Source organism: Choloepus didactylus, chromosome 6, assembly GCF_015220235.1.
Source record: "Choloepus didactylus isolate mChoDid1 chromosome 6, mChoDid1.pri, whole genome shotgun sequence".
NCBI classification, from domain to species: domain Eukaryota; kingdom Metazoa; phylum Chordata; class Mammalia; order Pilosa; family Megalonychidae; genus Choloepus; species Choloepus didactylus.
This window is the reverse complement of record NC_051312.1, coordinates 13,506,988-13,533,374: the sequence shown is the minus strand read 5'-3', so window position 1 is coordinate 13,533,374 and position 26,387 is coordinate 13,506,988. Positions and strand designations below refer to the sequence as shown.

The window sequence follows — 26,387 nt, the reverse complement described above, 5'->3', positions numbered from 1 at the left end:
AGGACGGTGAGGTGTGACACACGAGGTAGGCCCACCATGTGATGTGGCAGTGCGCACCCTTCCCTGCCACGCCCACCCCCCACCCATCGCCTTCCCTGCTTACTTTCCTCCATCTGACACCATGGATATGTTACTTATCCATTTTTTTAAATTGCCAATGCTTCCCTTTGAGATTCTAAGCTCAAGCACTGGGTATCCCCAGCACCAGGGACAGGGTTCAGCACAAAGGGGTGGCCCAATAGTTGTTCAGTGAATGAAAGGCTGTTTGTGACAGGCCTGGCCAGGGACCTTCAGAGGGGACTGGGGAGCTTGGGAGGGGATTCAAGTCACAGGTGGAGCAGGGAAGGGATGTCGGAGGGGGAAAAGAGGGAGAGATGGGAAAGCAGGAGAGTGGCAGGGCAGCCTGGGCCGAGGCTTTGCAAGGTGGGTAGGGGAGGTGGGAGACCTCTTGGGAAAAGGTTGGAGGGGGTAACAGGGTGAAGGACCTTGATAAAAGACCTGGCCGGCCCATGGCTGCCTGACTTCCCGGCTGAATGGCCCCCAGGCCTCAGGTCAATGGGGAAGTCCCCACCAACCCCACCCTGAGGTAGTGCCTGCCCCAGGAGACCCTGGTCCAGAGCTGCTGTGCCCCCCCGGAAGGGCCCCCACTGGCCTGGGCCCACACCTGCACAGGTGGGGAGGGTCTGGGCACCCTGAGACATCTCCCCAGCCCCAGCCTGGGTCCTTGGAGTCCCTGGCCACCCCACTGTCCCTTGCTAAGAACCCAGCTAGGATCAGGGCTGGGAAACCCAGCACATCCACGCTGGGGGAGGGAGATCAGACTTGCCCCCCAAACCCCAGGGAGGACTCAAGCAGTACTCCCTACAGCAAGTCAGTGGCAGGGGCCGTGGGGGAGGAAGCTTTCAGGATTTGGGTTTAATCCCAAGCACGAGGGTGGGCAAGGAGCGGATTTGATTTCGTCCCTTTAGATGCCCAAGCCTTGGCTGGAGCCCCAAGGAGCAGGAGCGGGGGAGCACATGGCAGCCGGGCCTCTACCAACAAAGCCTTCTTTTATTAAATAGAGATCGCATTACATTCCATTAAAAGAAGGAAATCCGGACGTGGTGAGGGATGTGTCAGGTTGGAGCCCTGAACCCTGAACCCCAGGCCCCTCTGCAGGTGGGCTGCGAGGGGTGAGGGGAGCGGCCCAGGTCCTGCCGGCTCCAGCCCGGCCCCTCCTGCAGGGCTTGGTGACCCCAGCCCTCCTCGTCTGTGTGCCCACTCCCACCCCCACCCCAGCTGAAAACAGGCAGGGGCGTCCTGAGGCCTTGTCTGGGTCTCATGTCAGAAGAAAAGTGTCCCAGGCCTTCCAGGAGTGGTGGGTGCAGGGCCTCCTGGGAGCACAGGGCTGGGGGAGGGAGGAGGGCCCCTGACTCATCTTAGGAACCTTTCCGGGCCGTTCTCAACCACATACAGGCTGAAGTGGGAGGGACCAGTGGGGGCCCTGCCAGCCCCTCCCGGGGGCACTCGGGACAGTAGGGGCCACTGGGACAGTCCAACTGGGAGGCCATCAGGGAACGGGATGAGGAAAGGCCACAGGGGTGCTGGTGGCCTAGGGTGAGGGAACTGGGCAGGGTGGGGGGGGATACCCCAGAGATCCAGCCACCCCAGGACAGCACCCTTTCTGAGGACATGCAATGACAAGGCACCTGCAGGTAGCAGCTCCCAGGACCAGAGAGGGGGTTACCAGCTGCCCCAGGGACCCCTCCCAAGGGCTGAGCCCCCTGAGCATGGCATTGAGCTCCTTGGTGTTTGGTGCTTTCTTTGAAGTCTCCTGGTGAGTTGTAGAGCCCAGTGGGTGAGAGAGGGACCCCATGAGGTCCAGTCTTGTCTGCCTCTCCGTCTGCCCTGGGATGGATGTTTCGTGCCGGCCCGGCGCTGTCTCTGGGGCCGGGTCATTTATCGGTCCTGGGGCAGGTGGTCAGCTTCTGGCTCAGGGCTGGCTCTAGGACCCGGTCTTCTTGTCTGTCTGTCCACCTTGGGGCAGATGTGTGCTCCAACCCAGAGCCCCTCTCCAGGCCCAGGCTCTGCCCTAGGCCTCCTGGGGGAAGAAGCCGAGCTTGGCCATGGACATCTCCTTCCGCAGCCTCGTGATCTCCCAGAACATTGGCTCCGCTGCAGGCAGAGACAAGGTGACAGCTCGGGGACAGCTCTGCATTAGGCTTCCCCACCCCGCAAGACGGTGACCTCTGACACGTGGCTGGACCTCCCTGACACTCCAGGCCCTTATCTGTAAATGGGGCTATGGGGCATGTCGGGGAAGAGATGGGATGGGAGCTGGGTGTGAGCATGCCTTGGAAACCAGTGAGTACCAGCGGGCACAAGGGCTCTGTACCACCCTGGTGACAGAGGTGAAGGCCAACCCCACCCATGTCCCACCCCGACACATGCACACGCTGCCCTGCACTCATCACGGATGACCCCTGATCTGGGAACCACACCCCACAGCTTACAAATGCTTTCCACCCCCCTTTTCCCTGGGGTCTCATGGAGGCGGGGCCACAGCATCAGTCCGTGTAGCTGGGAGGAGGCAGCCCCTCTGGGCCCGTCCCCTGGCCTGGAGGAGCAAATATCCAGTGGGCACTGGCCTTGGCCTTGACCCCCAAGCTGGGGAGGAACCACCTCCTTATGCAGAGAGGCCCAGACTCAAAACTGGCTCGGGAGAAGAGTTACCAGGGAACAAAGAAATGGGGGGCAGGGGGCAGTGGGCAGCAAGGAGCATGGTGGGGGCAAAGGCGTGGAGGCAGGGGTGGGAGGAAGGTCTCACGAGGGGCCCCCCATCCTGCAGGGCCCTGCTCAGTAACTGTAGGAGAGCTGTCCCTACAGGCCCTGGGGCAGCCAGAGGTCTGGGCAGGAGAAAGAGCAGCCTGGTCACCGGGACGGGTCAAGATGGCTTTTCTGGAGAGTTCCTTGGAGGAGGTAGCTCCTTGGACAGTTCATCTCTCCATAGATTTTGGCAACCAGGAGATCCAGCCACCCCAGGACAGCACCCTTTCTGAGGACATGGCAATGACAGGGCACCTGCAGGTAGCAGCTCCCAGGACCTTTACTAACTCACAGCCACCCCCCTCGCCGGGCTTCTGGCTGAGGAGCCCCAGTGCAACCGGCCTCGGACTGGGAACCCCTGCAACCTGCGCTTGCCCGCCCCGCCCCCCTCTCCCGGCGCCTTCCCCCCGCCGGCCCCCAGGGGGCGCTCACCGTCCTGTCGCACCAGGCCTTGCTGGATGTAGCGGATGTAGGTGAAGAAGTTGCAGACTGCAGTGATCTGTGGGCAAAAGGGGCCAGGGGCATGTGTGACCAGCCAGCCCCCAAACCTGGGGCCCCCCAGCAAGCCAAGGGGGATCTGAGATCAGAGCTGGCAGCCCCAGGTTCCCATCTGAACAAGAAAATGCCCCGAGTCAGACAGGGATGGGCTTCGAAGTTTTAACTGATGCTAGCAATACAGTTAGCATTCCGAGCCACATCTAATCAAGCCCACGTATCAAATGAGGCAGGCACGCTTATCCCATTTTACACGTGGGGGAAGATGAGGCTCTAAGAATGAAGTCAGAAGACACCCAACAAGGACTGCAGAGGTCACGGAACTGGGAAGTGGCTGAGCCGAGAGATGGAACCGGGCAGCTCAAGCCCTGCGCGTGGACACACAGCCTGGTGGGCCTGCCTGTGCTGGAACTATCTGTACTGTCAGGAAAAGCAGGGGGACTGGAAGCCACTCACCCTGGGGACCTGGAGTTGATGCAGACATGGGCCTGCCACCAACACTCTCAGACTGTGGGAAGGGTGCTGTTAGGGTCCTGCCCAGGACCCCTTCACCAGGCTGGGGCTCCATCTCCCAGCTGTTGGCTGCTGATGGCTCACAGGTGCCCCTCTCTGCACCCCCTGCCCCCTGCAGACGTCAGCCAAAGACCGACTGGGGTGGAGGTACACAAGGCAGGCCCCTGGCCGCAGGTGGAGCCAACCCTGTGCTCCTGAGGCCCTAGGGAACAGGCTGACACTGGGCTCCAGCTGAGGCCATGTCCTTGCTTGGCTCCCCTGCTGTCCCATCCTGCTTCCCTCCCTCCCCTTCTGAGTTGCACAAGGGCTCTGCCTTTGGCTCTCCTTCTTGGCAGCTACACCCGCAGCCCCTATGGAATGCCCTGCACTCTGTGGGAGGGATGTCAAGGGTGGTGGACACAAGCAGGCTGGGGAGTGAAGACAGCTCCAGACAGAAGAGGATGCTCCTGCGGGGCCCTCAAACACACAGGAGAAAGGGCCAGGAGGGCAGAGTGGGTGCAGGGGCTGTGTGTCCCTGGCAAAGGGAACGGGCAGGTGCACAGACAGGCAGGTGATGAGATATCCCAGGGCTAACCCAGTGAGGCCAGAACATAGGGCACTGCCTGTGGGGGGACAGAGAAGAGGCTGCGGCAGGGGGCTGTGCAGAGGTAGGGATGGGAGAAGCCCATGTGCCAGGCTAGAGTGTTGTCTGGGCTTTCTCCAGCAGACAGTGGAGGTCCCACTGAAGGATCTGGAGTGGGGAGGAGCAGGGAGTCCTGGCTTTGGGGACAGAACACTCTCCCTGTTGACTCCACACCCTCAGCTTTTGTCTCAGGGTGGGGACTTCATCCTAAATCTTCAGACTCTTCTTATCTCCCACCCCCAGCTCTGTACAGTACAGCCAGGCATACAGGCCTGGGAAAAAGAAAGTACTAAATGTAACTTGCTAGGCATGGGAATATCTTGCCTTGGCCCTTCTGTTGAGCCCTGGATTAGGGTTGGGAAAGGGCAACAGGGATGAATGGCCACTGAACAAGGCCCTGGCCAAAATCCACGGGGCAGGGGCTACAGCAAAAAGAGCATAGAGCTGGAGTCAGGACATCCCAGGTCTAGGCTGTGGCTCCCAGAACCCCACAGATTCCCTTTCGGTAAACGAGAGCTTGGCATGGTGCTGGGAGAACTCACCAGAACAACCCCCTCAAACGCCCTGCAGGAACTGTCAAAGGCTGGCCATCCCTAAGCACAGCTGTGCCACTTCAGCCACTGCCCTCTCTGGACAGTCTGCTGCCTGGCGATTGGGCCTCTTTGCCCACCCTGCCCCACGTCCTCCCTGAGAAGCCTCTGGGAAGTCTGAAGGCGGGAGACGGCGCCTCAAGGAGGGCCTGTCCATGTCCCGCCACGTTTGCACTGAGCTTCTGGTTTCCATCTCTTTCTGTCCCCATGACAGTCTCCACCCCCATCCTCAATCCCCAGCTTGGTGAGGTCCCCTGGCCCCGCCTGGGACACATGGCAGGGGAGGGTGGCAGCTGGGATTCCCAGAAGCCCCTTGCCACCCACAGCCGACCCCAGGCTTGTGGAACAGACACTGCTATGAATCCTTTCACCAGCCTCAGGATGGAACCAGCCTGGGAGTCGGGAGCTTCAAGCTTTAACTGAGCCCCAGTGTCACTCTCAAGGTGCCAATCCTGTGATGGGAGACAGTCTCCTGATGGCTTTGAGGAAGCAAGCTTCTGGGTTGTGCAGGGGCCACCTCTAGGAGCTGACAGCAGCTCCTGGTCAACAGACAGCAAGAAAGTGGGGACCTCAGTCCTACAACTGTAAGGAACTGAATTCTGCCCACAACCAGGGGAGGCTGGGAGAGGACCCTGAGTTCCCGAGAGGCGCGCAGCTCAGGCGACACCTTCATTGCAGCCTCGTGAGATGCTGAACAGAGAATCTGACCCAGGATAACCATGAAATAATAACTGGGTGTCATTTTAAGCCCCTAAATTTATGGTAATATGTTACACAGCACTAGGAAACAGAGCTGGCCTGGCTGTGTGGCCCAGGTCAGCCTCTGTACCTCTCTGAGCCTGTGCCCTGCTCTGGAGATCAAGGTCCTGGTGGAGCTCCCAGGCCTGGGGCCCCAAGGCCCAGAGGCCCAGCCCAGGTGGAACCAGAGGACGACTCACCCTGGCCCGGGAGGACGGTGAGATATAGTAGTGGCTCTCAGAGTCGCCCAGCCGGATGCGGTGGCGGCAGGCCCGGGCCAGCCCACTCAGGGCACACGTGCTGCTGGGGGCGAAGCAGAGGTGGTCACAGGGGCCGCCGGCTGGGGGGATCGCCCACCCAGCTCAGGCAAGGAGGACGGGCAAACAGACGTGGGGCTGGGGCCTGGCAGCCCTTCCCCACCCTGCTTCCGAGGGAGCCCGGGGCCCCAGCGAGCCCCAGGATGGACGTTTTAAATACTTTAATTTTATTTATTTTATTTAACCCACACTACACCCCTCCGAACACAGTATTGTATTGTTCAAGGTCACTCAACGCCCAGGCTAGACCTTTAAGCCAAGCTGGACCCCACTGCTTGAGGTCTGCCTGCCACCCCCTTCCCAATACCACGGCATTCACCTGCCTTATCCATCTGCCCCCCCACACACACCTCTGAGCCCCTGAATGGTTCTCAGCTGCCTGCTGCCCACCCCCTAAGAACCCCATCCTGTGCCCCCATCTCTCCTCCCCACCCGGCCTCGGCAACCTCACTCAGCACCTTTGGCTGCCCACTGTCTGGTCCCCACTCCCAACTCCGGGTCCCCCGCAGGATCCTGCCTCCATAAATGACACCCGGGCATCATCTGCTCTCTCCTCCCCACCCTCCACTCGGTTACCAAGTCCCCGGGGCAGATGATGACAGCATGAGCTTTACCTGGACCTCTTCCACTCCCCCAGCCTGCCCCTCTCTCTTCAGTTCTCCCCGTTTTCACACTACAGCCAGGGCTCCTCCAAAAACCCACCTCCAGTGCATCATTTTTCTCTGCTGCCTTCCTACTGCCCAAGAAATAATTATGGAGAGTCCCAAGTAAAAGAAGGTTGAATAGGCTTCTTTGCTGCGGGACTTATCAGAGCCTTTACTGCCTCCAAACACACTCTGACTCTCTGATGTGACCAGGGAGCCCTCTTTTCAGGGAGCATTTATCAACGATTTGTGAAATGCTGGCCAAGTGGGTTAAAGCCCAAATGGCATCTGAGGTTTGTTGTTTGTTTGTTTTTTTTCACACCCCCCACAGCCTCAGTCCTGACTCCCTGCCCACCCCACTGCTCTACCCATGAACACGGTGGGGTTTCCTTTAGCACTCCAGCTTCTCATACCTTCTCTCCTTCTGCTCCCTCTGCCTGAAAGGCCCTTGCCTACCTGGCAAACTGCTTTTCACCCTTCAAAACCCAGCTCACACATTCCCTCCGTGACGAGATTCTCACCATGGTGCCAGCCCTCCCCGGCCAGAACGGGGGCTGCCAGGGGGAGTCCTCCCCGATGCTGCCCCTGGCTCGCCCTGGCCACTTTGTTCTCTCCTAGCCCTGCTCGGTGCCAGCTGGGGAGAGGGGAGAACAAGATGCCACGGCCATCAGGGGATCTATTAGCAAGAGGCCAAGCCAGCACTGACGTCACTCACTTGACAATTGGGGCCCGGAACCCACCGTGGGAGAGAGGGGGAGGGGGACGTGTGTCAGGCCAGCCAGGAAGAGGGAGACCCCAGAGACCCTGGAGAGCATAGGGGTACACAACTAGAGGCAGGGGAACTTCTGTCAAAGATGCCTCCTTGCCCCACCTGAGCCAGCAGCTGTGCCCTCTCCCTTCAGATGCTCCCACACCAGGACCCCAGGAGACCTGGCCCCAGACTCTGTCCTCTGAGGCCAGGCCGAGTCTTCCTGATGGGCGGGAAGGGGCTAAGGTTGCTAAGCGTACTTGGCGCTGCTGCACTCGACCGCGGCCACCTTCATGGTGGGCAGTGTCTGCGAAGCCACAGGCTCGATGGTGAGAGTGTTGTCCTCCACGGCGGCCCGCACCAGCGCTGAGAGCTGCATGTATCAGGGCAGCAGGGTGGAGTGGTGAGGGGCTGGGCTGGGGCAGAGGGGCCGGGCCCCCCTTGTGCTGCCCTCTGCCCTGCCTCACCTCCTGCATTGTGAAGTCCAGGCAGGGGCCCACGTCCTCCCGGTACACCCTCTCCAGGAAGGGGCAGGTCTTGTCCAGGGTGGGTGACTCCCTCCAAGCTTGGAACTCTGCAAAGAGGGTTGTGTCCACCTGTGGGGAGGGGTGAGCCAGCATGGACAGCAGTCAGGGTGCCGAGGCCCAGTGCAATAGAGGCCGGCAGAGCCCGAGGGGGCGGGGGGGGGGGGCAGGGGCAACCCCAGCATGCCAGCAGCTCTGCCCCTGGGGGCTGTGCGGGTTCCCCACAAGATCTCCTTCTGCCCCCTTGCAGCAAACAACTCGGAACGAAAAGTTTCCCTTCCAGGCATACTTTAAGTTTCTTGGCACTACAGGATAACCAGGGCCATTTTTTTTTTTTTTTTAATCTAAAGGATCTGTGCAAGCATGCCAAGGGGAGGGGGAGGGCAGCAGAGCTGCCCCAGGCTGGGGGTCACGTCGCAGTCCGATCTGGGCCCACGGCCTTGTCTCGAAGACCCCCTGTGCCTCCTCGAAGAGGAGAAGTCAAAGAGCAAACCTGCAGGTACACGCAGGTACAGGTACACACAGGCACTTGCAGATACTTGTAGATACATGCAGGTCACACACAGGTACACACAGGTACATGCAGGTACTTGCAGGTACACGCAGGTACACACAGGTACATGCAGGTACTCGCAGGTACACGTGGCACACATGGACACATGCGCACAGATGGGAGGGAACACACCCAGGCTGCCCCTGCTGCCCATTCGAGGGAGGTGACTCGCTGGTCCCCCCTGGGCACATGCAGAGGGAGGGAGGCTGGGGCAGGCCAGGGGCAGCCCTTCTCTGGAGCCATTACCTGTCGGGAAAAGTAGAGAGAGGTAGCAGAGGTGGGGGCCGCGGGTGGGAGCGGCCAGACCGGCTCATAGGTGAGGTGAACCGCCTTGCTGGGGACCACACAGAGGAGCAAGGAGAGGAGGGGGGGCAGCCCGGGCTGAGCGGGCCGGGCCCGGCGGGGCAGACAGATCGATGCACAGAGACAGACAGGAGGAAGGAGAGGTTAGTGTCCAGTGGGAAGCTCTGAGCTTGGAAGGCAGGGGGCGAGAGGCTTCTCCGGCAGGACTCTGGGGTCCCCCGAGTGGGGGAGGGGCAGGCTTGGTGTCACAGACCCTCGGCAGCCGGGGTAGCCCTGGGCTGAGCTCTCAGCACCGCGACTGGTCAGTTCCCATGGGAGGATCGAGGTGCTGACAGGTGGCCTTGCTTGCCCAAGGACTCACAGCCCTAAGCGTCGCTGTCACCGCCCGGCCTGGACCAGGGACCCCTAGGGGAGGGCCACCACCCAGCCACAAGCCATGCTTGTCGCTGGGCCACCGCCAGAGGGCGTCCAAGACCATCGTGTGGGGCATCACAAGGTGGCCGGGTTCTCAGGGCTGTGGCCAGGAGGCAGCGTGTCCCTGTAGAGACCCGAGGGCAGGCCTCAGGAAAAGTCACACCAGGCAGGGTCAGCGTGGTGGGGACGGGCTTGTCAGACCCCCCAGAGAGCACACCCTGGAGGCTATCACAAGTGGTTGAGATGAAGGAGCCTGTCCAGCTCCCATGACCCACGAGGACCCAGAGGTCCAGAAAGGGGCAGGATAGGCTCCAGGCCACCCAGCGCACAGGTGGGCTGGGTCCCCCCCCGAGGGCTCTGAGCCTGCTGACCATGGGCGCCGTTCTCTCCCGGTCCGTGCCCACCGCCTGCCCGCCGCCCCTCACCTCCTTGCCCTCCTTGTCCGGGGCGAGGGCGTGTCCCGCAGCAGGGCACACCACCGGGCAGAGGGCGCTGCTGGTGCTCTTATGGCGGGAGTGGCCCTTGCGTGGCCCAGCCTTGGTGGGGCTCAGCAGCTGGGGGTGGAGCTCGCGGTTGGGGGAGGCTGGGGTGGACGTGATGACCAGTGTCTTCAAGGCTGTCACCTCCGCCTGCAGCATGTCGATCTGACCGGGACATGCCAGCCCGGCTCAGGATGGCCACCCCCAGCAGGGCCCAGCCCCTAACTCCACCCATCACCCATTTTACAGGGAGGGAAACTGAGGCTCGGAGAGGAGGCGTGAACAGCCCAAGATTACTCCACTCTGAGCCACCTGTCTGGGAGCCAGGAACAACGGGCAAGCAAACAGGCACACGGAAGCTACCTGCCTAGGCCCACGTGGCCAGGCTGGGGTTTCTGCTTTGTTGGGGGGGCTGGCAGTAAGGAGAAGAAATTAGGGCACCCACAGGATCCCCCTGGCCCAAACAGGGCCCTGGGGAGCTGGGGCTCCCATTCCAGCAGCTGCATTTCTGCTATGTGATCTCAGACATCCCCGCCCCTGCCCTCTCTGGGCCTCAGTTTACCCATCCCTGCCAACCCACTGGGCCTTGGTGAGGGCCCAATTGGGCAGCAAAGTCTGGGGACCCCAAACAGCACCCCACCTTGCCCCACGCCTCCTTCAGCTGCTTTTCTGACGCCGCCTGCTTCATGTTGGCCTCCCTCACCATCTTGTGGGCTTCCTGGGGAGAAGGGCAGGCTCTGCGTGAGTGGCCAGGAGCAGAGGGATGGCCGGCGGCCCAACCCCAGGCCGCTCCCCCGCCGGCCGGAGCGCACCTCGAACAGGCTGGCCGTCAGCTCCTCCAGCTCCTGTTCCAGCTGCTCCCGCACCCGGGACAGCCGCTCGCACTCCTCGTCCTTCAGTTTCAGTTCCTGGGGGGTGCGAAGCAGGCGGCTGTTAGCCCCAGTGGGGGTCCCCAAGGCCCCCAGGCCTGGCGCGGGGAGGACTCAGGCTCACCCGACCAGGCTCCTTGCCTGGGTCCTCTGGGCTCGTGGGCCCCGAGCTGCTTATGATGCATTTCCCACTTAGCTCACAGCATGAAATTGAAAACCCCACTGTCAGTCCTTTAGCGCCCGGCACAGCTTTTCTGAGCAGTTGAGCCTTTTAAAAGTGGTTTTAAAAATCACCAGAAGAACGTGATCTCTGCTTGTGTTCACTTGCCACGTGCTCAGCACATGGTGGCTTTGAAAAAGCATCCTCCCCCTCCTTTCGGCAAATCTGAGCACTCACTATGAGCCCAGCCCCCAGCCCCTCCCCAGCCCCCTGGCCCCCGCCCGCAGCCCCCACCTTCTGGGCCTTGTGCAGCTCCTCCTTCAGGAACTCCGAGCCCTTCTCTCGGATCTCCATGGATGAGCTGCGCAGGCGGGACACGTCCAGCTGGGTGGCCGTGGGGCCCTCCTCGCCTTGGGCCTCCTCCCTGGCAGGGGTCTCCGCCAGGGCTCCTGGGGACTCCCCGCGGCCTTTGCAGGGGCCCCCGCTCTTCCAGGGGACAGCCGCGAGGGGCGGCGGGCGGCCCTCCTCCACCTGGGGCTGGCTGCAAGGCAGAGAGGATATCAGCAGAGGAAGGGTGCAGGGTGGGGTCTGGAGAGCTGAGCGCTGGCACCAACCCTGGGCCACGTCCCTGCCCCCCTGGCCCTCAGTCTCCCCATCTGCAAAGCAGGGACACCACCATTACTGGGCTTGTCACAGGAGCAGAATGTCAGAGCATGAGGTCTCTTGGGGACAAGGACAGGACTCATTTATCTCTGTCAACCACCCCTCCCAGAAGCCCAGGGCTTAGGAACGGGGCAGCACACAGCAGGAACTCTGTTTGTGTGTGTCCAAAAAACGGTGAATGCAGCGAAACTGAGAATTGGAGTCTCCATCTGTAGTGTATAAAGTGGGGACAATCCCCATGGCCCTACTTAAAGGGTCACTGAAAGTGGGAGCAGCCCCCATTGATGTTAATGCAAACTGTGTGCAAATTACACCCCATTCGGGGCGGGCCAAGGGGAGGGACCCAGCCAGGGCAGGCAGGGCTGAGGCGGGAAGATTCTGCAAGCAGCCTGGGCAAGGCAGACCCATTTCCTGCCCCCTCTGGAGCTTGTGGGGGATCAGTCCTGCCCTCGCTGGCCTGCGGGGTGACCTTGGCTAAGCACCCCCCTTCTCTGGGCCTCAGGACCCTCCCTTCCCTGAAGGTAAAGACCCTGGCCTCCCCCTTCCCCTCCGCCTCCCTTCCTTCCCCTTCTCCCGCTGCTCCCCGCCCCCTTCCTCTGCAGCAGACCCCGGAGAGGGAGGGGAGGGCTCAGCCAGCGGTGGTTTGTGCCAAGACAGCACCTCTGGACTTGCTCATTCAGCAAAAGCCGGCGGCTCCTGAGCCAGCAGCTTCTGAGCCGCCTTGGCTGATGGGGGGCAGGGCTGGTGCCAAGCTGCAAACTGTTGGAGGGCTGCTCACACAAGAGGGGGCAGGGTAAAGGTCCAGGGGTCATGGGATTCAGGGCTGTGGACGGGGAGGGGTGAGAGGCAGGGCTGGAGGTGGGTCTGTGGGTCTGCCCTCCAAATACTCCTCCAGCCCCCCTCACTCCTTCCCCATCCCATCCTCCAGATTTTATGAACTGGCACCAAACAGCCCTCGAGCCTCAGTTTACCCCTAGGTAACACAAAGGGACCCCAGCAAGGAGCCCATTCTCCAACCTTCGCACGGGTCTGTCCAGCTGTCCGGTTCAGCCTGCCCTGGGCTCTGAGTGTGGCCACTAGGCTTCCCAGGCCGGGCCCTGCCTGGCAGGGACCCAGAATTTTCATGCATAAGGTTGGAACCTGTCCATCACTCCATCTGCAGCAAGGATGCCAGACAAGGGCTTTCCTAGTACCCTGGGTGGGGGGGGGGTGTCTTGTTGGCAAGGGATCCCTGAGTTTGAGGGCTGTGGCAGGACCCCCAACAATCCCCAGAGGACTCATTAGGCCAGACTCAACCCCAGGTGCTCTGCCCCTCGTTATCTTGCTTACAACTCTCATCCACACTTGTGGTATTGCCCCCATTCTACAGATGAAGGGACTGAGGTCCGGAGAGAGGGAGGACTTGCCCAGGCCACGCAGCTGATCCAGGGCACTGCTGGCACTGGCGGACACGTCTTTGCCCCATGAAGCCCCCTACCCCGTGCCAGCCACAGCAGAAGGTGGGTGGGAGTGTTTGTGTGGGGGGGGGTGCAGTGAGTGGTGGCATCCGTGCGTCCGTCTCAGGACCAATGGCTGCTGGGCCCAGGGGAACTCGGGAGGCTCCTCCTTGGCCGTGGCAGGGAAATCTGACCCAATTCCTGCCCAAACAGGCTTCTCAGCCTCTGCTCCGGCCCAGAAACCATCTTCCTAGGAGGGAGGGCCTGGGATTGGGGGAGCTGTGGCTGAAACACGGGCCAGAGAGTCAGGCCAAGCCCGGGTTCTATGCCCATCTCTGGCCTGGGGGGCACGTGAACCCCTGGGAATGTTCCTGAAATAATATTACTGAACTTGTTCCCTCCACCTGCAGGATGGGGTTCAAAACTTGCAGGTGGCACTGTAAGAATCAAACGGGAAGTCACTTTTAACACACACAGCATGGTACGTAGCAGCATTTAGTATGCAGTTATATTTGGCAGAGATGCCCGCCATCCCTGCCCGGGATCTGGGTCCAGTAGCTGGAACCGCAGGCCCCAGGGAAGTGTCCCCACCGGGGCCCAGCCCCACTTCTTCAGCGAGAGCAAAAGGCAAGAGTCACTCAGGCTCGGCCGGGGGCAGCAGACCCCCCCTCGGGTGGCCGTCCAGTCCAACAGAATGAGCAAGAACTGCAGGCTGGGGTGGAGGGTGGAGGGTGGGGGCCACAGGGACAGCACGGGGCATGGGGTCTTCAGCCCCCAGCCCCAATGCCCTTCCCACTGGAAGGATCTCTCCCACCATCCCCCAGCTCCCCTGCCCAGAACAAGGCTGCCAGCCCCTCCCACATGGACGGAGCTCCTTCCACCAGTGTGGTCTGGGCCACTGGCCATTGCCACAGCCTCTGGCTCTCCGGCTGGCCCCAAGGGCACAGGCTGGAGGTGTGGCCGGACAGCCCCCCACCATTTCCACCCCTCAGCCCACAGCTGGCGGGGGATGAAATGGAGACCCGTTTTGCAGCCAAAGGAAACAGAGGCCCAAGGAGGTCTGGAGCAGTCTCCCTGACACCCTCCCCTCTCGCTCTCCTCACCACTGGAAAAGCTCCAAGTCCAAATCCCAATGGCAGGAAGTGTGGGAGCAGCAGGACACCCCATCACCACCAGCTTCCTAACACCTGGGCCAGGGGGCGACAGGGGCAGGAGGGGAAGAAGCAGGCCCCCCCCGAACTGACAGAGAAATGTGAATCTTCAGCCCCTTCTCCCCCTCCCACCGTGGGGCTGGGAGGCCAGATCTTGGGACTCAGAAATTTCTGAGGAAAGGGAAACCCCAGGCCCCTCACATCTAGCCCAAGCCAGAGAATCCTCCACACACTTCAGCCTCCCAGACCAGAGGCCCGAAAACCTGGGTTTGCGCCCGTGAGGGGGTGGGACTCTCTCCCCTGGTGGGCCTGGGCAGCCAGTTAGGCTCTCTGTCCCCCACCCTGACAGCTCCTCAGTCCTGGTCTCGGCCATTCCCTCCAGAAGGAGAGCCCAGCCTCCAGGATGAGCTCCGGAAGCCTGTGTCCCCCAGCCTGCAGAGAGGGGGCACTGCACAGAGGCAGGAGATAGTCCGAGTCAAGGTCAGAGGTAGAGGGGGGCTACCTGCACCCCCACCCCCTCCTGAAGCCAGCTCCCGCTGCCTAGAACCCCCCAGGCAGCTCAGACCGGAAAGGCCCCGCTGGTCACTTCCCCAGGAAACACACAACCGGAGGAAAAACTGCAGCTCCCGCCATCCTCGCCCCAGCGGGCCTGCCGTGAGGACAGCCAGCCAGGCTTGCGACCCAACCAAAAAATGAGGATGACACCCACACTCGATGGTCCTGACCCCTCGGTGGCCGCCTTCGGGCCAGGACCCGCTCCCCCGGGTGTCCCTCGCGGCCCCCACCAGACCAGCAGGCTGTTGAAGTCTTTCTGCCCCCCAGCCTCTCTCTCCCTCACCACACACCAGTGCCCAGGATGATTTACAGGGTCACCTCTGAGGTAAAGACCCCTGGGTTCCTCCAATAAGCTGGGAAAAGACAGGCAGCCTGGAAACCAGAGAAAGGAGAGAGCTGGAGGGCACGCTGGGCCCACACGCCCCAGCCCAGAGAGGCTGTGGCTGACCCCGTCTGCAGAAACCCCGACCCTGGACCTGGCTCCAGGGGCAGTGCTAGTAAGGCCCTGAGGGGACAGAGCCTGACAGCAAAGTGACTTGTGTCCTGTGCCCCCCTGGAATCTCAGGCTGGCCTGCACGCCCGGCAAGGCTTGGTCCCCAGAGAAGGGCCGAGTGTTCAGCTCGAAGCCCATGAGCTCTCACATCCCCAAGCTCTCACCTACCCCAGCCCACCTCGCCGGGTATCCAAAATTGTCACCGGCTGTGAGCCTCGTGCCGACGCTCCAGGGCTACGCTCTCACCGGCCTGGCTGTAACGATGTTCAGAGCGGGAGGGCAGGCTGGCAGGAACACCCAGCAGAATGTGATCTGAGTGGCAGGGCGGGATCCAAACCCGGGGCCCAGGCCCCAGTGTGTCAGGTGACCTGTCACCCAGAGCAGCCCATGGGTGGGGAAGAGGGAAGGGGATGAATGGTGGTTTCAGAGAAGTGAAGCAGGATGCAGACGGGCTGGAGGAAGTTTGGCACAGCTATGGGTGGTATGGGGAGGGGGGAGGGTCACACCCAGGCTGCCATACAAGCCACAGGGCCTGGGCTGGGAGGGGACTCCGAAGGGACACTCGTGGTAGGACCAGGACATGGAGCAGGGGACAGAGAAAAGTCACAGTAATTAATTAATTAAAAAAACAGAGTGAAGGAAGAGAAGGAGAACATGGGTACCCAGAACAGAAATGAAGTGGGAGGGGGCCTTCGAGGAAAAGAGACGGGGGTGGCTGAGGCTTTTGGGAAGCAGCACATCCTGTGAAAGGGGAAAAGGCAGGACTGGGTGACGTTGCTGGGAGGCACCAGCCCCGAAGGGGAGGACAGAAGAGCCGAGGGCCAGAGAGGAGGAGCCCCAGGGGTCACAGGGGAGGGTTCCTGGAGACTGTGACGACAGCGTCACATCTGAACAGAAGCAGCCCAGGGCGGTGGGCAGAGCCCAGCCCCAGGATGGGTGTCAAGCCCCACTGAGGCAGGCCTGGGGTCAGACCTGGATCCCATGAGCTCAAGGTAAGGAAGGGCAGAGGGGCAGGAGGGAGCCAGGGTGGGTGGGGGCCACACTAGGAAGGGGAGGCAGGTAGGGAGGGAACAGGAGGTCGGGACAGCAGGGAGGGCAGAATACCTGAAGCAGGTGGGTCTGGCCAAGCCCCTCCTGGCCACAGCCCAGCCCAGCACAGCCCAGCCCAATCAGTCCAGAAGAGGTTCTCCCGCCCCGGCTTCCCCACTGGGAGCCAGCGGGAGGCTAGAGACGGTGGCACTTTTCACTCCTCTGCTGCTACGGGGCACACAGCACGTGTCTCAAAGCCGCCTCCAGCTTCCCTACCTGTTTAGGCCTAGAAGAACCTGATACCCCAAAGCCTCAACCATCCCGCATATAAACAGCGAGTACCTCTCAGGGACCATGCACCCATGCAGCTGATCTCCGGGACAGCACAGATTCTGGATGCCCGAGCTGCCTTCTCGCCAATTTCATTTTGGCTCCCACTTTCCAAGGCCTGTGGGGCACAAACCCTGTGCAAATGCTGGGAGAAATCTACTGAGGATCTGAGCCCTGGATACAAATGTGCTGATTAAGGAACTGCAGGAAAGACAGCTCCACATCTGCGGTGGGGGTGAGTAGGTCGTTAAATCATGGAGGGCTTCCAGGAGGAGGCAACAGTAAGGTTTTTACAATCTCTTCCCAACAAATAGGCAGACCTGCCTGGACCCTGGGACCATTCAAGTGCTGTTCTCAGAGCCTGGAGTCCCCTGTCACTTAGGCCCTACAGGTAGGAGTTCCCAGATCCAGATCCCTGAGAGTAGCCAAGGCCCAGAGCAGGTGAGTGATTTGTTCAAGATCACAGGGTGGCAGTGGCACCTATAGCCCCCAATGTCCCCAGCACCCTGCCTGCTGCAAAGACACAGTCCCCTACCCTGGGAGGCTGCAGCTGCCTCATCTCATACCTGGACAGTCCATCAGAGAGAGCCTGGCCCTCCCGAGAGATGGATGCCATTAACCCCATCTGTCAGGTGGGGAAACTGGGACTGAAGGGCTGCACCGATGTCATGTGGCCACTTAGTGGCAGAAAACCAGCCCAGAAGCCAACCTCTGGCCTCTGCTAATAAATGCCCAGCACCGTGTTAGACATGCAAGTACCCAAGATGCTGTCCTCCCCCCACCGCCTCAGAGCAGGCTTGGCATCCGAGACTATGGTTGGGTGAAACTGTGGGGGATGGGAAGGGGAGCAGCCCAGATTCGGGGGAGAGTGTTTTAAAGTCCGACTGGCTGCAGGACTCAGGGTCCATGCTTAGGGAATCCCAAAGAAGAGGATCCACACGAGCTCCTGCCGAGTTCAGTCAAGCTGGGATGTGGGCAGGGCCACCGCTGTCCACTCCCAGGAAGAAATGTCTCAGGAAGGCCAAGGCGGTGACCTGGCCCAGGACCTCGTGTCAGCAGAGCTCAGTCACCCGGGAGAGACAGCCAGGCTCATTTTACAGGTGAGGAAATCAAGTCCCTAGGACACCAATGACTTAGCCGGGGTCACCTGCTCCTAATGCCAGACTCCTCCCGATCTAGGATGAACACTTCCAAGTACATCCCTGCCCAGACTGTCTTGAGCTACTAGGGGGTCACAAGAACAAGGAGCTTAAATCAGAGCTACCTGGGCAGGTCACACCCTGGGCAGAGTCCCTCCCAGGTGCTGCTGGGGTCTGATAGAGCAGCTAGGATACCAGGCAATCAGACAGCTTGGCCCCTGAGCCCTCATTCCCTGCCTCCCAACAGCCAAGTGAGGAGTCCATAAAAATGCAGTGCTCTAATGGATGCCGGGTCGTTGTTTGGGGTGATGAAAGAGTTTCGGGAATGGATGGTGGCGACGGGAGCACACCACTGTGAATGTGATTAATGCCACGGAATGGTGTGCTGGGGAGGGGTCGGGAGGGAACATTTATGTTGTGTACATTACCACAATTTTTAAAAAGAGACTAAAGGGGAAATGGCAATTTAATGCAACACATGACCCTAGAATGGACTGAATAACGGAGGAGAAAATGCCCAAAAGGACATTATTGGGACAACTGAAAAAGTTGGAATAGTCTGTACCTTTACATCAATGGTAAAATTCTGGAATTCAATAATTGCATTTAATGTGGTTACATAAGGGAATATCCTTGTTCTTACGAAATATACTCAGAAGTATTAAGTGTTAAAGGAGCATGATGTATACAACCTACTCTCAAGTGTTTAGAAGACAGATAGATACAGATAATAGATCGGTAGAAAGAAAGAACGATACAACAAATGTGGCAAAATGTTAAAAACTGGTACACCTAGGTGGGGGATATATTGGAGTTTTCTGTATTATTTTTGCCAACTTTCCTGCAAATTTGAAATTATCTCCAAATACAAAGTTTAGGGGAAAAAATGTAGTGCTCCAGATAACCTCGAAACTCTGCTCTCACTTGCCAGGTGGGCAGCCCTCCACTCTGCCCCTCACACTTTCCTCCTGCATTTATAAAGCACCTACTGTGTGCACTGCACCCAGCTAGGCCCTGGGGGACCCACAGATACATACAGGAAGTGCACCGTGTGGATGATTAAGTGGATTCAGTTTGGCAGGGTGATTCATCCACAAGGTCCTGGGGACCTACAGGGATGCAGGCCTGGGGCCTTCTCCAGGACCTTTGTGTCTCTTTGACCCTGTCCTCAAAGTCACCGTCCATCTCTTGGCCAGCCCTAATTTTGTCTGTCTTGGGCCTGGATGCCTCCGGGGAAAGACACTCTCTAAACCTGAATAACTCCCCACCCCACAACCAGCTCATTTCATCCAGAAACCCAGAGACGGGCAGCCACCCCCTCAGGGTCACACAGCAACTCAGTGGCTGTGTTTTGCCCGGGTTCACCCCACACAGGAGTCCCAAACTTCCTCCAGCTCAGGCTGCTCCGCACACAGATTTAACCCCGGGCGGATTTAACCTCACCTCCCCAGGCACCTCGAACCGGCCTCGACCACTTTCTCCCTAAGCTCAACCTCCTTCCCCGGGGCACAATTCCAAAGAACACTCAGCTCTGCTGCAACCCTCTCCTTGGAAGAGGCTCCCTCTCCACACCTCACCAATTCCAGAAGCCCCTTCTCGCAGTACCCCTCTGCACAGGATCACTCTCTTGGTTCTCGGAAGCCAACGTGCCAAGGAAAGAAATGAACGCAGCCTGTCTCAGAAAACTCCTCTCCGGCCCGCTCGCCTCCCCAGGGGCCTTCTCCCACTCCTTAGCTGTGGCCGCAGAGGCGCCCTGTCCCAGGGACCCCTCCTGCGACCTACTTACTTTACGAAATACTCCCCACCCCCACTCCGGCCGCATCTCCTCTGGGATCTGCTCTTTCCAGGCCGCGGAGAAGAGGAAGTGTGTTTCCCTTTCTGCATCTAAGGGGCAGGGGTCCCACACCAGGTTGACCAAAAGTTAGGACCACCCTCGAGCACCCAGCGCTCAACAGACACGTGCCTCTGGGGTCCCTCATCCCAGACCCAGAGTCTGCGCTGTCCCCTTGCAGACCCCACGAGGGCCACTCCACACCCCTGGAGCCCCCCGATGGAGGAGGGCCTGCCAGCAACTTGCCAGCGACCTTGGCGAGACCCAGTCGCCCCCTTTCCCAACTGCACTGATTTCCAAGGGGTCGTCCAGCCGAGGAGTCCCGCCTCTGGACGCGTACCCCAGATTTACTCTGGCGCGCCCCCCCACCCCCATCTCACTTGCACTCCAGATGAGATAGGAGGAGCTGGCGCTGTCACCCTTCCGCTCTGTCCCCCCACTCCCCGCGGCCGAGAGACCCTCCCCCCCGCCACGTCCCCTCCCCGCAGAGTGTCCTTCCATCTCCCCGGCTGCCCCGCTGCTCGCCGGTCCTCGTGCTTCCACGCGCCCCTCAGCCCAGGCAGGTGGGGGGTGGCGCGCGAACGGCGGGGGTCCCCATCCTCCCAGCGCAGCGCGGGGCCGCGAGCGCGCGCGGACCTACCCACTCCACATCGCGGCGCCTCGGGGCGCCCGGGCGTCCGCTCCCCGCGCCGCCGCCGCCGCCGCGTCCTCACTGCACCGCCCCGCGCCGCGTCCCCGCCCGCCGCCGACTCCGCCCCGCCGCCGGTCTGTCCTGCCCGCGGCCTGTCTGTCTGGGCGGCTCCCGCTCTCGAGCCCCGGCCCCGGGGGCCAACAGCGACCCTGCCCTCGGTGGGTCACGTGGCCGAGGGGGCGGCCCCAGGACACGTGCCCGGCCCCGCCCCTCCCCCGGGCTCCCCGCGGGGAGCTCACGCGAGCGCCCCAGCCCCAGCCCCAGCCCCACTCGGGCCGCCCGCCCCGGGGACCGTGAGCCGGCCGGGGTAGGGCGGAGGAACCCTGGCCCCATCGCCTCGCAGCCAGCGCTGCTGTCAGACTCCCCCAGCTGACTCCTCTCCAGTCACCCACCTCCCCAGCACGGAGAAGCACTCTTGGGCCACCCCCGCTCGAGAACCTGCTATGGCTCCCGGGCCCTCAGCTCCCCGATCCTCACACAGATTGTCATTCAAGGCCAGCAGACCCGGTTAGAGCACAATCCCTCTCTCTCCCTCCAGGGACCGTGGCTCCCACCCTTCCTCCGCATGAAGGGGGTGTGGGGGAGGGGCACCTCCCCTTCCACAGATGCCACCAGATATCTGGGCCCTCCTTTTCTAGGCCCACAGATGCTGGGCCCCAGGCTTGAACTTGTCCGATCTCCCCTAGGGGTCACATTTCATTCATTCATTCATTCAGCAGCCACTTCCTGAGCACAAACCATGGACCATGGACCCAGGAGAGATGTTGCAGACATAGGCTCTGCCCTCCTGGTGGAAGATGAGGGATGGGAGCACACTCTCAAGCGCCCCCACTTCCAGGGCCACCATTTGCCTAGGGCACACCTTGTCAGGCACATAGTGTCTTTGTTCAGAATGGAGAACGGTGCCCCTTTCCCAGGTGAGTGCAGCCCAGGCCAGGGTATAGAATTTAGGGAGTGGAGGGCAGATTGAATCAGGGCTTGCTCGCTCCTTCCCTAAGCCATCCCCTTGTGCAGTGAACAACCTGGGCCACCCTCCATGGCATCCTTTCTGACTTCCCAGGATCATTCAGCCAGATGTCCCATGCCCTTCACTCTACAGGGCAACTGCTTCCATGACTGTGGCTTCCTGAGGGCAGGGACCAGCTCCTTCTCAGCTCTGTGTCCCCCCATCTGCCACTAGCCCAGCACAGGGTCTGGCCCAAATCAAGTGTCAACATACATTTGCAGACTTAAATCCTCCACCAAGTAGGACTTGATCAACTGCTGTGTTCCTACCCCTTGCTCTGTGCACTATTTAAGGGAAGGGGGGAAGGAGGGAAAGGATCCAGGGAAGTCCCCTGCCCTCCAAGTCTTCACAGGCCCAGGCAGAAGATAAGGCTTGGTCCCAGTTGTAGGAACCCAGACCATGGGAGATAAGGGGTGGAGGAGGTGCCCAGCCCTTCAGGAAGACTCTTCGGCCCTGGGAAGGCTGGTGGGCTGGGAAGGCCCTTGCTTGAGGCCTCGAAGGACTAGTGTGGGGTCACGACTCCAGGAGCACAGCATAAACACTCCAAGCACTATCCACAAATATACCATCATCTATGCTTCCGGTCATCATGGCCTCAATGACTCCTTCCAGCAACCCAGAAAGCCCCACTCCTCAGCTGAAAACAATGGACTCAGAGAGGTTAAGGAAACTGCCTGATGTCACACAGCCAGGGGTGGTGGGGCTGAGACCCTTTACACCAATTTTCCAAAAAGACAACCCAGAAACCAGAGCTCACTGGAAGCTACAGCTGCATGCATCCAGGCCACAAGGGGTTACTGAGCATCCACTAGGTGCCTGGCCAGAGAGGTGGGGTAGGGTGGGGGCGGAGGTAGAAGTAAAGATGTATCCTCTGCCCATGAGCCATTTGACCCCTAACCGCCCCTTGGTCCCCAACCCAGCCTGGCAGCCTTGGCCTTGGAGGTAGTCGAGGAGCTGGAGACAGCCAGCCTGGAGCACCCAGCCCTGGTTCTGGACTTGGGTTTGTTCTCAGCAAACTGTGAGACTCAGGATGAGTGTCTTGCCCTCTCTGAGCCTCAGCCTACAGCTCTGTACAACAAGCAAGTTGGACAAGACACTCAGAGCCACCCCTGGCACTGACCTTGTAGAGGCTCCCGAAACTCCTCATAGCTCCCTGCCAGTTCCCCAAGAGCCCAGCTTCTCACCCTCCCTGCCTCCACACCCCTGCAGAGTGGCAAGGTCCCCTGCCCTTGTCCCAAGTCCCTGGCTCACCCATGTGTATCCCAGGGCTTCTCTCCCAAGTTCCCCTCCAGTGCAGGGCCTCGGGCCGATGGAGCGTAGCGGATAGTCCCTGAGCTGATGGCCAGGTACATGGGGCATGACCCTCGGGCAGGGCACCCAGTGGGCTCCTCCAGGGTATCCATGCTGGGGAGACCAGATCCCAGGCCCCTCTGGAGACTGCTAGGCAGGAGGCAGGTGACCGGAGCTTTCTCCCTGCCCCCAGGCAGAACCTCACATTAACCTTTGCTATCTTCTGAGGAGCAGCAGCCTGTGAAGGAGGCACCTCCCAGATAGGCGTCTATCTCCTCAAACCCCATAATTATTAACTCCAGTGGCTCAGCAGGCAGCAGGAGACTCTGGGGGCCTCCTGCCCAGACTCTGGGCCAGAGAACGTTAGACACCTCTAGGGGAGGGGGAGGCTTTCCAGTACCTGCCTGAGGTCCCAGGCTTCAACCAGGCCCAACCAAGTTGACAAGTTGGAAAGAGCCTGTCCAGCTCCGGCCCTGCCACTAGCAGCTGTTGTGGCCTCAGGCAAGCCCCTTTGTCCCTCTGGGCTTCGGTATCCCCTTAAAATTTTTGCCACCAACAAAAAAGGGGATCCCAGGGTAGCAAGCTGGATGTAAATCCCACTTCCAGACTGTGAACCTTTGGGCATGTTAGCCTTTCTGTGCCTCAGTTTCCCCACCTGTCAGGTGGATTCTCACCCTCGAAGATACACCAGACCAGCTGCAGTTGCGCAGACATACCCTATGTACCCCGTTTTCTTCACGTTATCCCTTCTGTCTGCAGCCTCCACCTGCTGATGAATTTCTCTTTTCTCGTACCCCCTCCTCCAGGAAGCCTTCCGCTGTGGATTGCTTCTGTCCTCTACAGGCACCGGGCTAGAGCTCTCAGACATGTGATCAGCTTGGGTCATGGCAAGTGCCGCATGGAACAGCTGGCACTCCCACAAGAACTGGGTGACCCTGTGGGCAGAGGCTGGCCTGCCCTCACTCGGAATCCTTCTCAGTGCCCGCTTGCCTGGCCCACGGTCAGCCTTGATCCACCCGTGGGATGGTCTGAATGTGCCACCCTGTCTCATTTAGGCTGAGTTCTAATCCTGCTAGTCCCCGGGCAAGTTACTGAACCTCTCTGGGACTCAGTCTCCTCATCTATAAAATGGGAACAATTCTCTCCTGTGACGTTATGAAGATCAAAGAAGATAGCGTCCATGAAGCACCCGCGCCTGCCGCAGTGTGGTCTGAAATGAGCGTTCCCTGTTCCCTTCTCTTGTGCCTTCCGCCTTCTTTCCCAGCAGCCTCTGAGCCCGGCTGCTGTGGAGAAGCTGCCTCTTCTGATGGGCGGTCACACCCTGCCCCGGGGACAACAATATCTCCCACTCAGGCTTCGAAGCTCTCAGCCTAATGCAAACCAGATGCTGGCCTCCCTTTCCTGGCAGTGAATTTTCCATGCTCTGCTCCCACCCCCTTCCTGTTTTCACTCCTCGCTGAACCCCCGCTAAACTCTTCCATGCCCCCACCTTCCTCTGCTGGGCAAACTGTGGGCCCACCTGGAAACAATTAATGGAAAACAGGATGTGTGAAAAGGGGGGTCTCCCCGTGACCCCGACATGGCAGGAGGGCAAGGTGCTTAGCCTGGCTAGTGGCAAAATGGGACTGAGTTGGTGGCTTCCTGCCAAGCCCCAGCCAGCCCTTCAGAGGGAAACCGAGTCAGAGCTGCTCGGGGACTATATAGATCAAACTTGCTACTTCCTGGGCATTTAGACAGCTGGCCAGGTGGGGAGTTGTGAGGACACTGTCCTTGGCTGTGACTAAGAAAAATCAGAGTCAGAAGAGGCTCACCCCTCTCCGGTTGCAGATGAGGAAACTGAGGCTTGGAGACCTGTCCAGGGTGACCAGGGAGTGGGAGCCAACAGGCATCCAGGTCTGGGACTGCTTGCCAGTAAGAGCTGCGGCCCCGGATTCACCTCCTGGCTTGGTATGTCCCCGTCATTTCTCCCCGCCTCCCCCAACCCCCACTCCTTCCCGCCTTTGAGTGCTGAGCCCAGTCACGAGGGGCAGTGCACAAGGCCACCCACAAGCCCACCCACTGCCTGGCTACCTCCCAGCCAGCAGGCATAGGGCAGCCGTGCCTACCTGGCTGGGCGAGCCGGGAGGCAGTGAGATGCTCCCCACCAGGGACTGGGCACTCAGGAGGGAAGCCTTGGGCAAGCCCCAGGAGGCCGGGGACAATTCCTTTGGCGTGTGCCTTCAGGCCTTGTGAACCCCCTCAGGGCAGCCAGGAGCTGGGGCCCTCAGAGTGAGGACTCCCCCATTTCCTTGCAAACAAGAGCCCTCAGTCTCCCCGACAGCCAGGCTCTGGCTGCCCTGCCCTCCGCCAGCTGTGCAGAATGTTTGGACAACTGGATGGAATGTTTTGCAGTGAGAGTTCTCCCTGGATCTCTGAGCTCATGTTTCAAGAAGGAGGGAGGAGCGGATGCTGGGTCCAGGGAGAGGGGAAGTGGCACAGGAGGTCAAACGGGGGGCCTGGACCACCTCCACCCCCCACCCCCAAGGTCTGACCCATACCACTGCCCGGCCAGCCCCACCTTGGTGGAGACCTGGAGTCAGGCCCAGGCCCCTGGGGGAAGGGCAGGACTGGGGGTGGAGGCGGCCAAATGGTGTCAGAGATTTGAGTCAGACTGACCTGGTGAAGTCAGGCCCCAGGGACTGGCTGGGCCTGGAGAGGAGCCCGGTTCAAGAGAGAACTTGGAGAATGCTAGGATCCCAGGACACAGAGGCTCCCATCTACCACCACCCCCATTTTACAGATGGGGCAGTTGGAGTCCAGTGGGAGCAGGTGCATGGCACAGATGACGCAGCATGCCAGGTATAAAAGAGGGCTAGAATTCGGAGCTCCTGTTTCTAAGCTTGCTCTTCTCACTGTCCAGGAAGTCCCCACCCTCACCCCCAGCCCCAAAGACACACATGTACCCCAGCCAGTAAATCGTCATCCTTGCTCTTCCCCAAACAACACGGCAGAGAACATCCTCAAGTGCAGTACTCCAAGTTCACAGAGAATATGCAGACACTGAGCTCCCTGCTGGCCTCCAAGAGGATGGTAACCCACTTATGGACAAAGCAATAGAGGCTCTGAGAGCCAGGATTCCTGCACTATCTCTGGGGTCAGAGCTCCCCCAGACTCCCCAGCCACAGCTGCCCAGGCCTCTTGGAGTCCCTTGACAAAACCTCTTCTCTGGCTGAGGAAGACACTCAAGTCCTAGACACTATGACATGGAAGACTGTTTGAGCCTCAGTTTACCCACCTTAAAATTGGAGGATTATCCTTGCTCCACTTGCCTCATCGTCATTTCGTGGGGTGGTAGTGGAGGGGAATGGGGGCTGGCGAATCCCTTTGGAGATTTACTCAAATATTTCCCAGCAGCTATACCATTGGCTCTCAAATGAAGAAGATGGGACGGAAGCGATTCCTTTGGGACCAAATTGGTGTGGGAGACCTACTAAGGTGCCTGGGGGGCAGGCCTGGATTCCCAGAGGAGGAACCTGTTTGCCTGCTTCCATTTCCCCAACAGGAAAGCTCAGCCACCTAATGGAATTCAAGAACTGGCCAAGCCTCCAGGGATAGACATGACTAGTGGAGGAGGCTGTGACCCCCCAGGACAGTTAGTAAGTCCCTTCTAAAATAGTGGAATGCACGGTGAAGTGGGGCTGCCCTGGGATCTTTACATTATCTGATTTATAGTCACGGTAGTTTGTGACTTGGTTCACCCTCACAGCCACCAATGTGGTCCTTCCTTGCTTTCTGTTCTCATTTTAAAGCTGAGAGAACTGAGGCTTGGAGAGGTTAAAAGATTTGGCCCAAAACTAACAAATGAAGGAGCTAGAATTTTAATCAGGTTTGACTTGTTCTTATCCCTCCACCACTCACCCTCCTGGGAGGAAGGGTAAGGTGAGACTTTTTAGAGTAAGTGGGGCTTGAAGAATAAGCAAGATTTAAATATTTAGAAATAGAGAAAGGAAATTCTATGCA

The 26,387-nt window shown here is 59.9% G+C and overlaps 1 protein-coding gene across 9 annotated transcripts; it reads right to left on the bottom strand.

The window, feature by feature from the left end:
- Window positions 1-1,032: 1,032 nt before the first annotated feature.
- On the bottom strand, window positions 1,033-22,535 carry RAB3IL1 (RAB3A interacting protein like 1). 9 transcript variants are annotated; one of them, XM_037840605.1, is made up of 11 exons: window positions 22,350-22,535; window positions 11,069-11,315; window positions 10,558-10,653; window positions 10,386-10,463; window positions 9,692-9,910; window positions 8,796-8,930; window positions 7,940-8,068; window positions 7,733-7,845; window positions 5,964-6,066; window positions 3,238-3,304; window positions 1,033-2,154 (listed from the first exon to the last, which is right to left on the bottom strand). In XM_037840605.1, exons 1-11 carry the CDS (start codon window positions 22,499-22,501, stop codon window positions 2,072-2,074), a joined length of 1,422 nt encoding a protein of 473 aa, XP_037696533.1. In that variant the 5' UTR covers window positions 22,502-22,535; the 3' UTR covers window positions 1,033-2,071. The 9 variants fall into 9 exon arrangements, with proteins under 9 accessions (XP_037696533.1, XP_037696536.1, XP_037696537.1 ...); XM_037840608.1 differs by lacking the exon at window positions 22,350-22,535 and adding an exon at window positions 20,042-20,094; XM_037840609.1 differs by lacking the exon at window positions 22,350-22,535 and adding an exon at window positions 20,042-20,094 and having other exon boundaries at window positions 5,964-6,063.
- Between the last annotated feature and the right edge of the window lie 3,852 nt (window positions 22,536-26,387).

What these genes read in the sequence shown, in the direction of transcription:
- RAB3IL1 (XM_037840605.1), bottom strand. Translation starts at nt 22,501, where the DNA reads ATGGATACCCTGGAGGAGCCCACTGGGTGCCCTGCCCGAGGGTCATGC. An exon ending in AAGCCCTGGGATACACATGG is followed by an intron (nt 11,316 to 22,349) that starts GTGAGCCAGGGA and finishes TCTGCCTTGCAG; the next exon opens with CCAGCCCCAGGTGGAGGAGG. An exon ending in TGGACTTCACAATGCAGGAG is followed by an intron (nt 7,846 to 7,939) that starts GTGAGGCAGGGC and finishes TGATACATGCAG; the next exon opens with CTCTCAGCGCTGGTGCGGGC.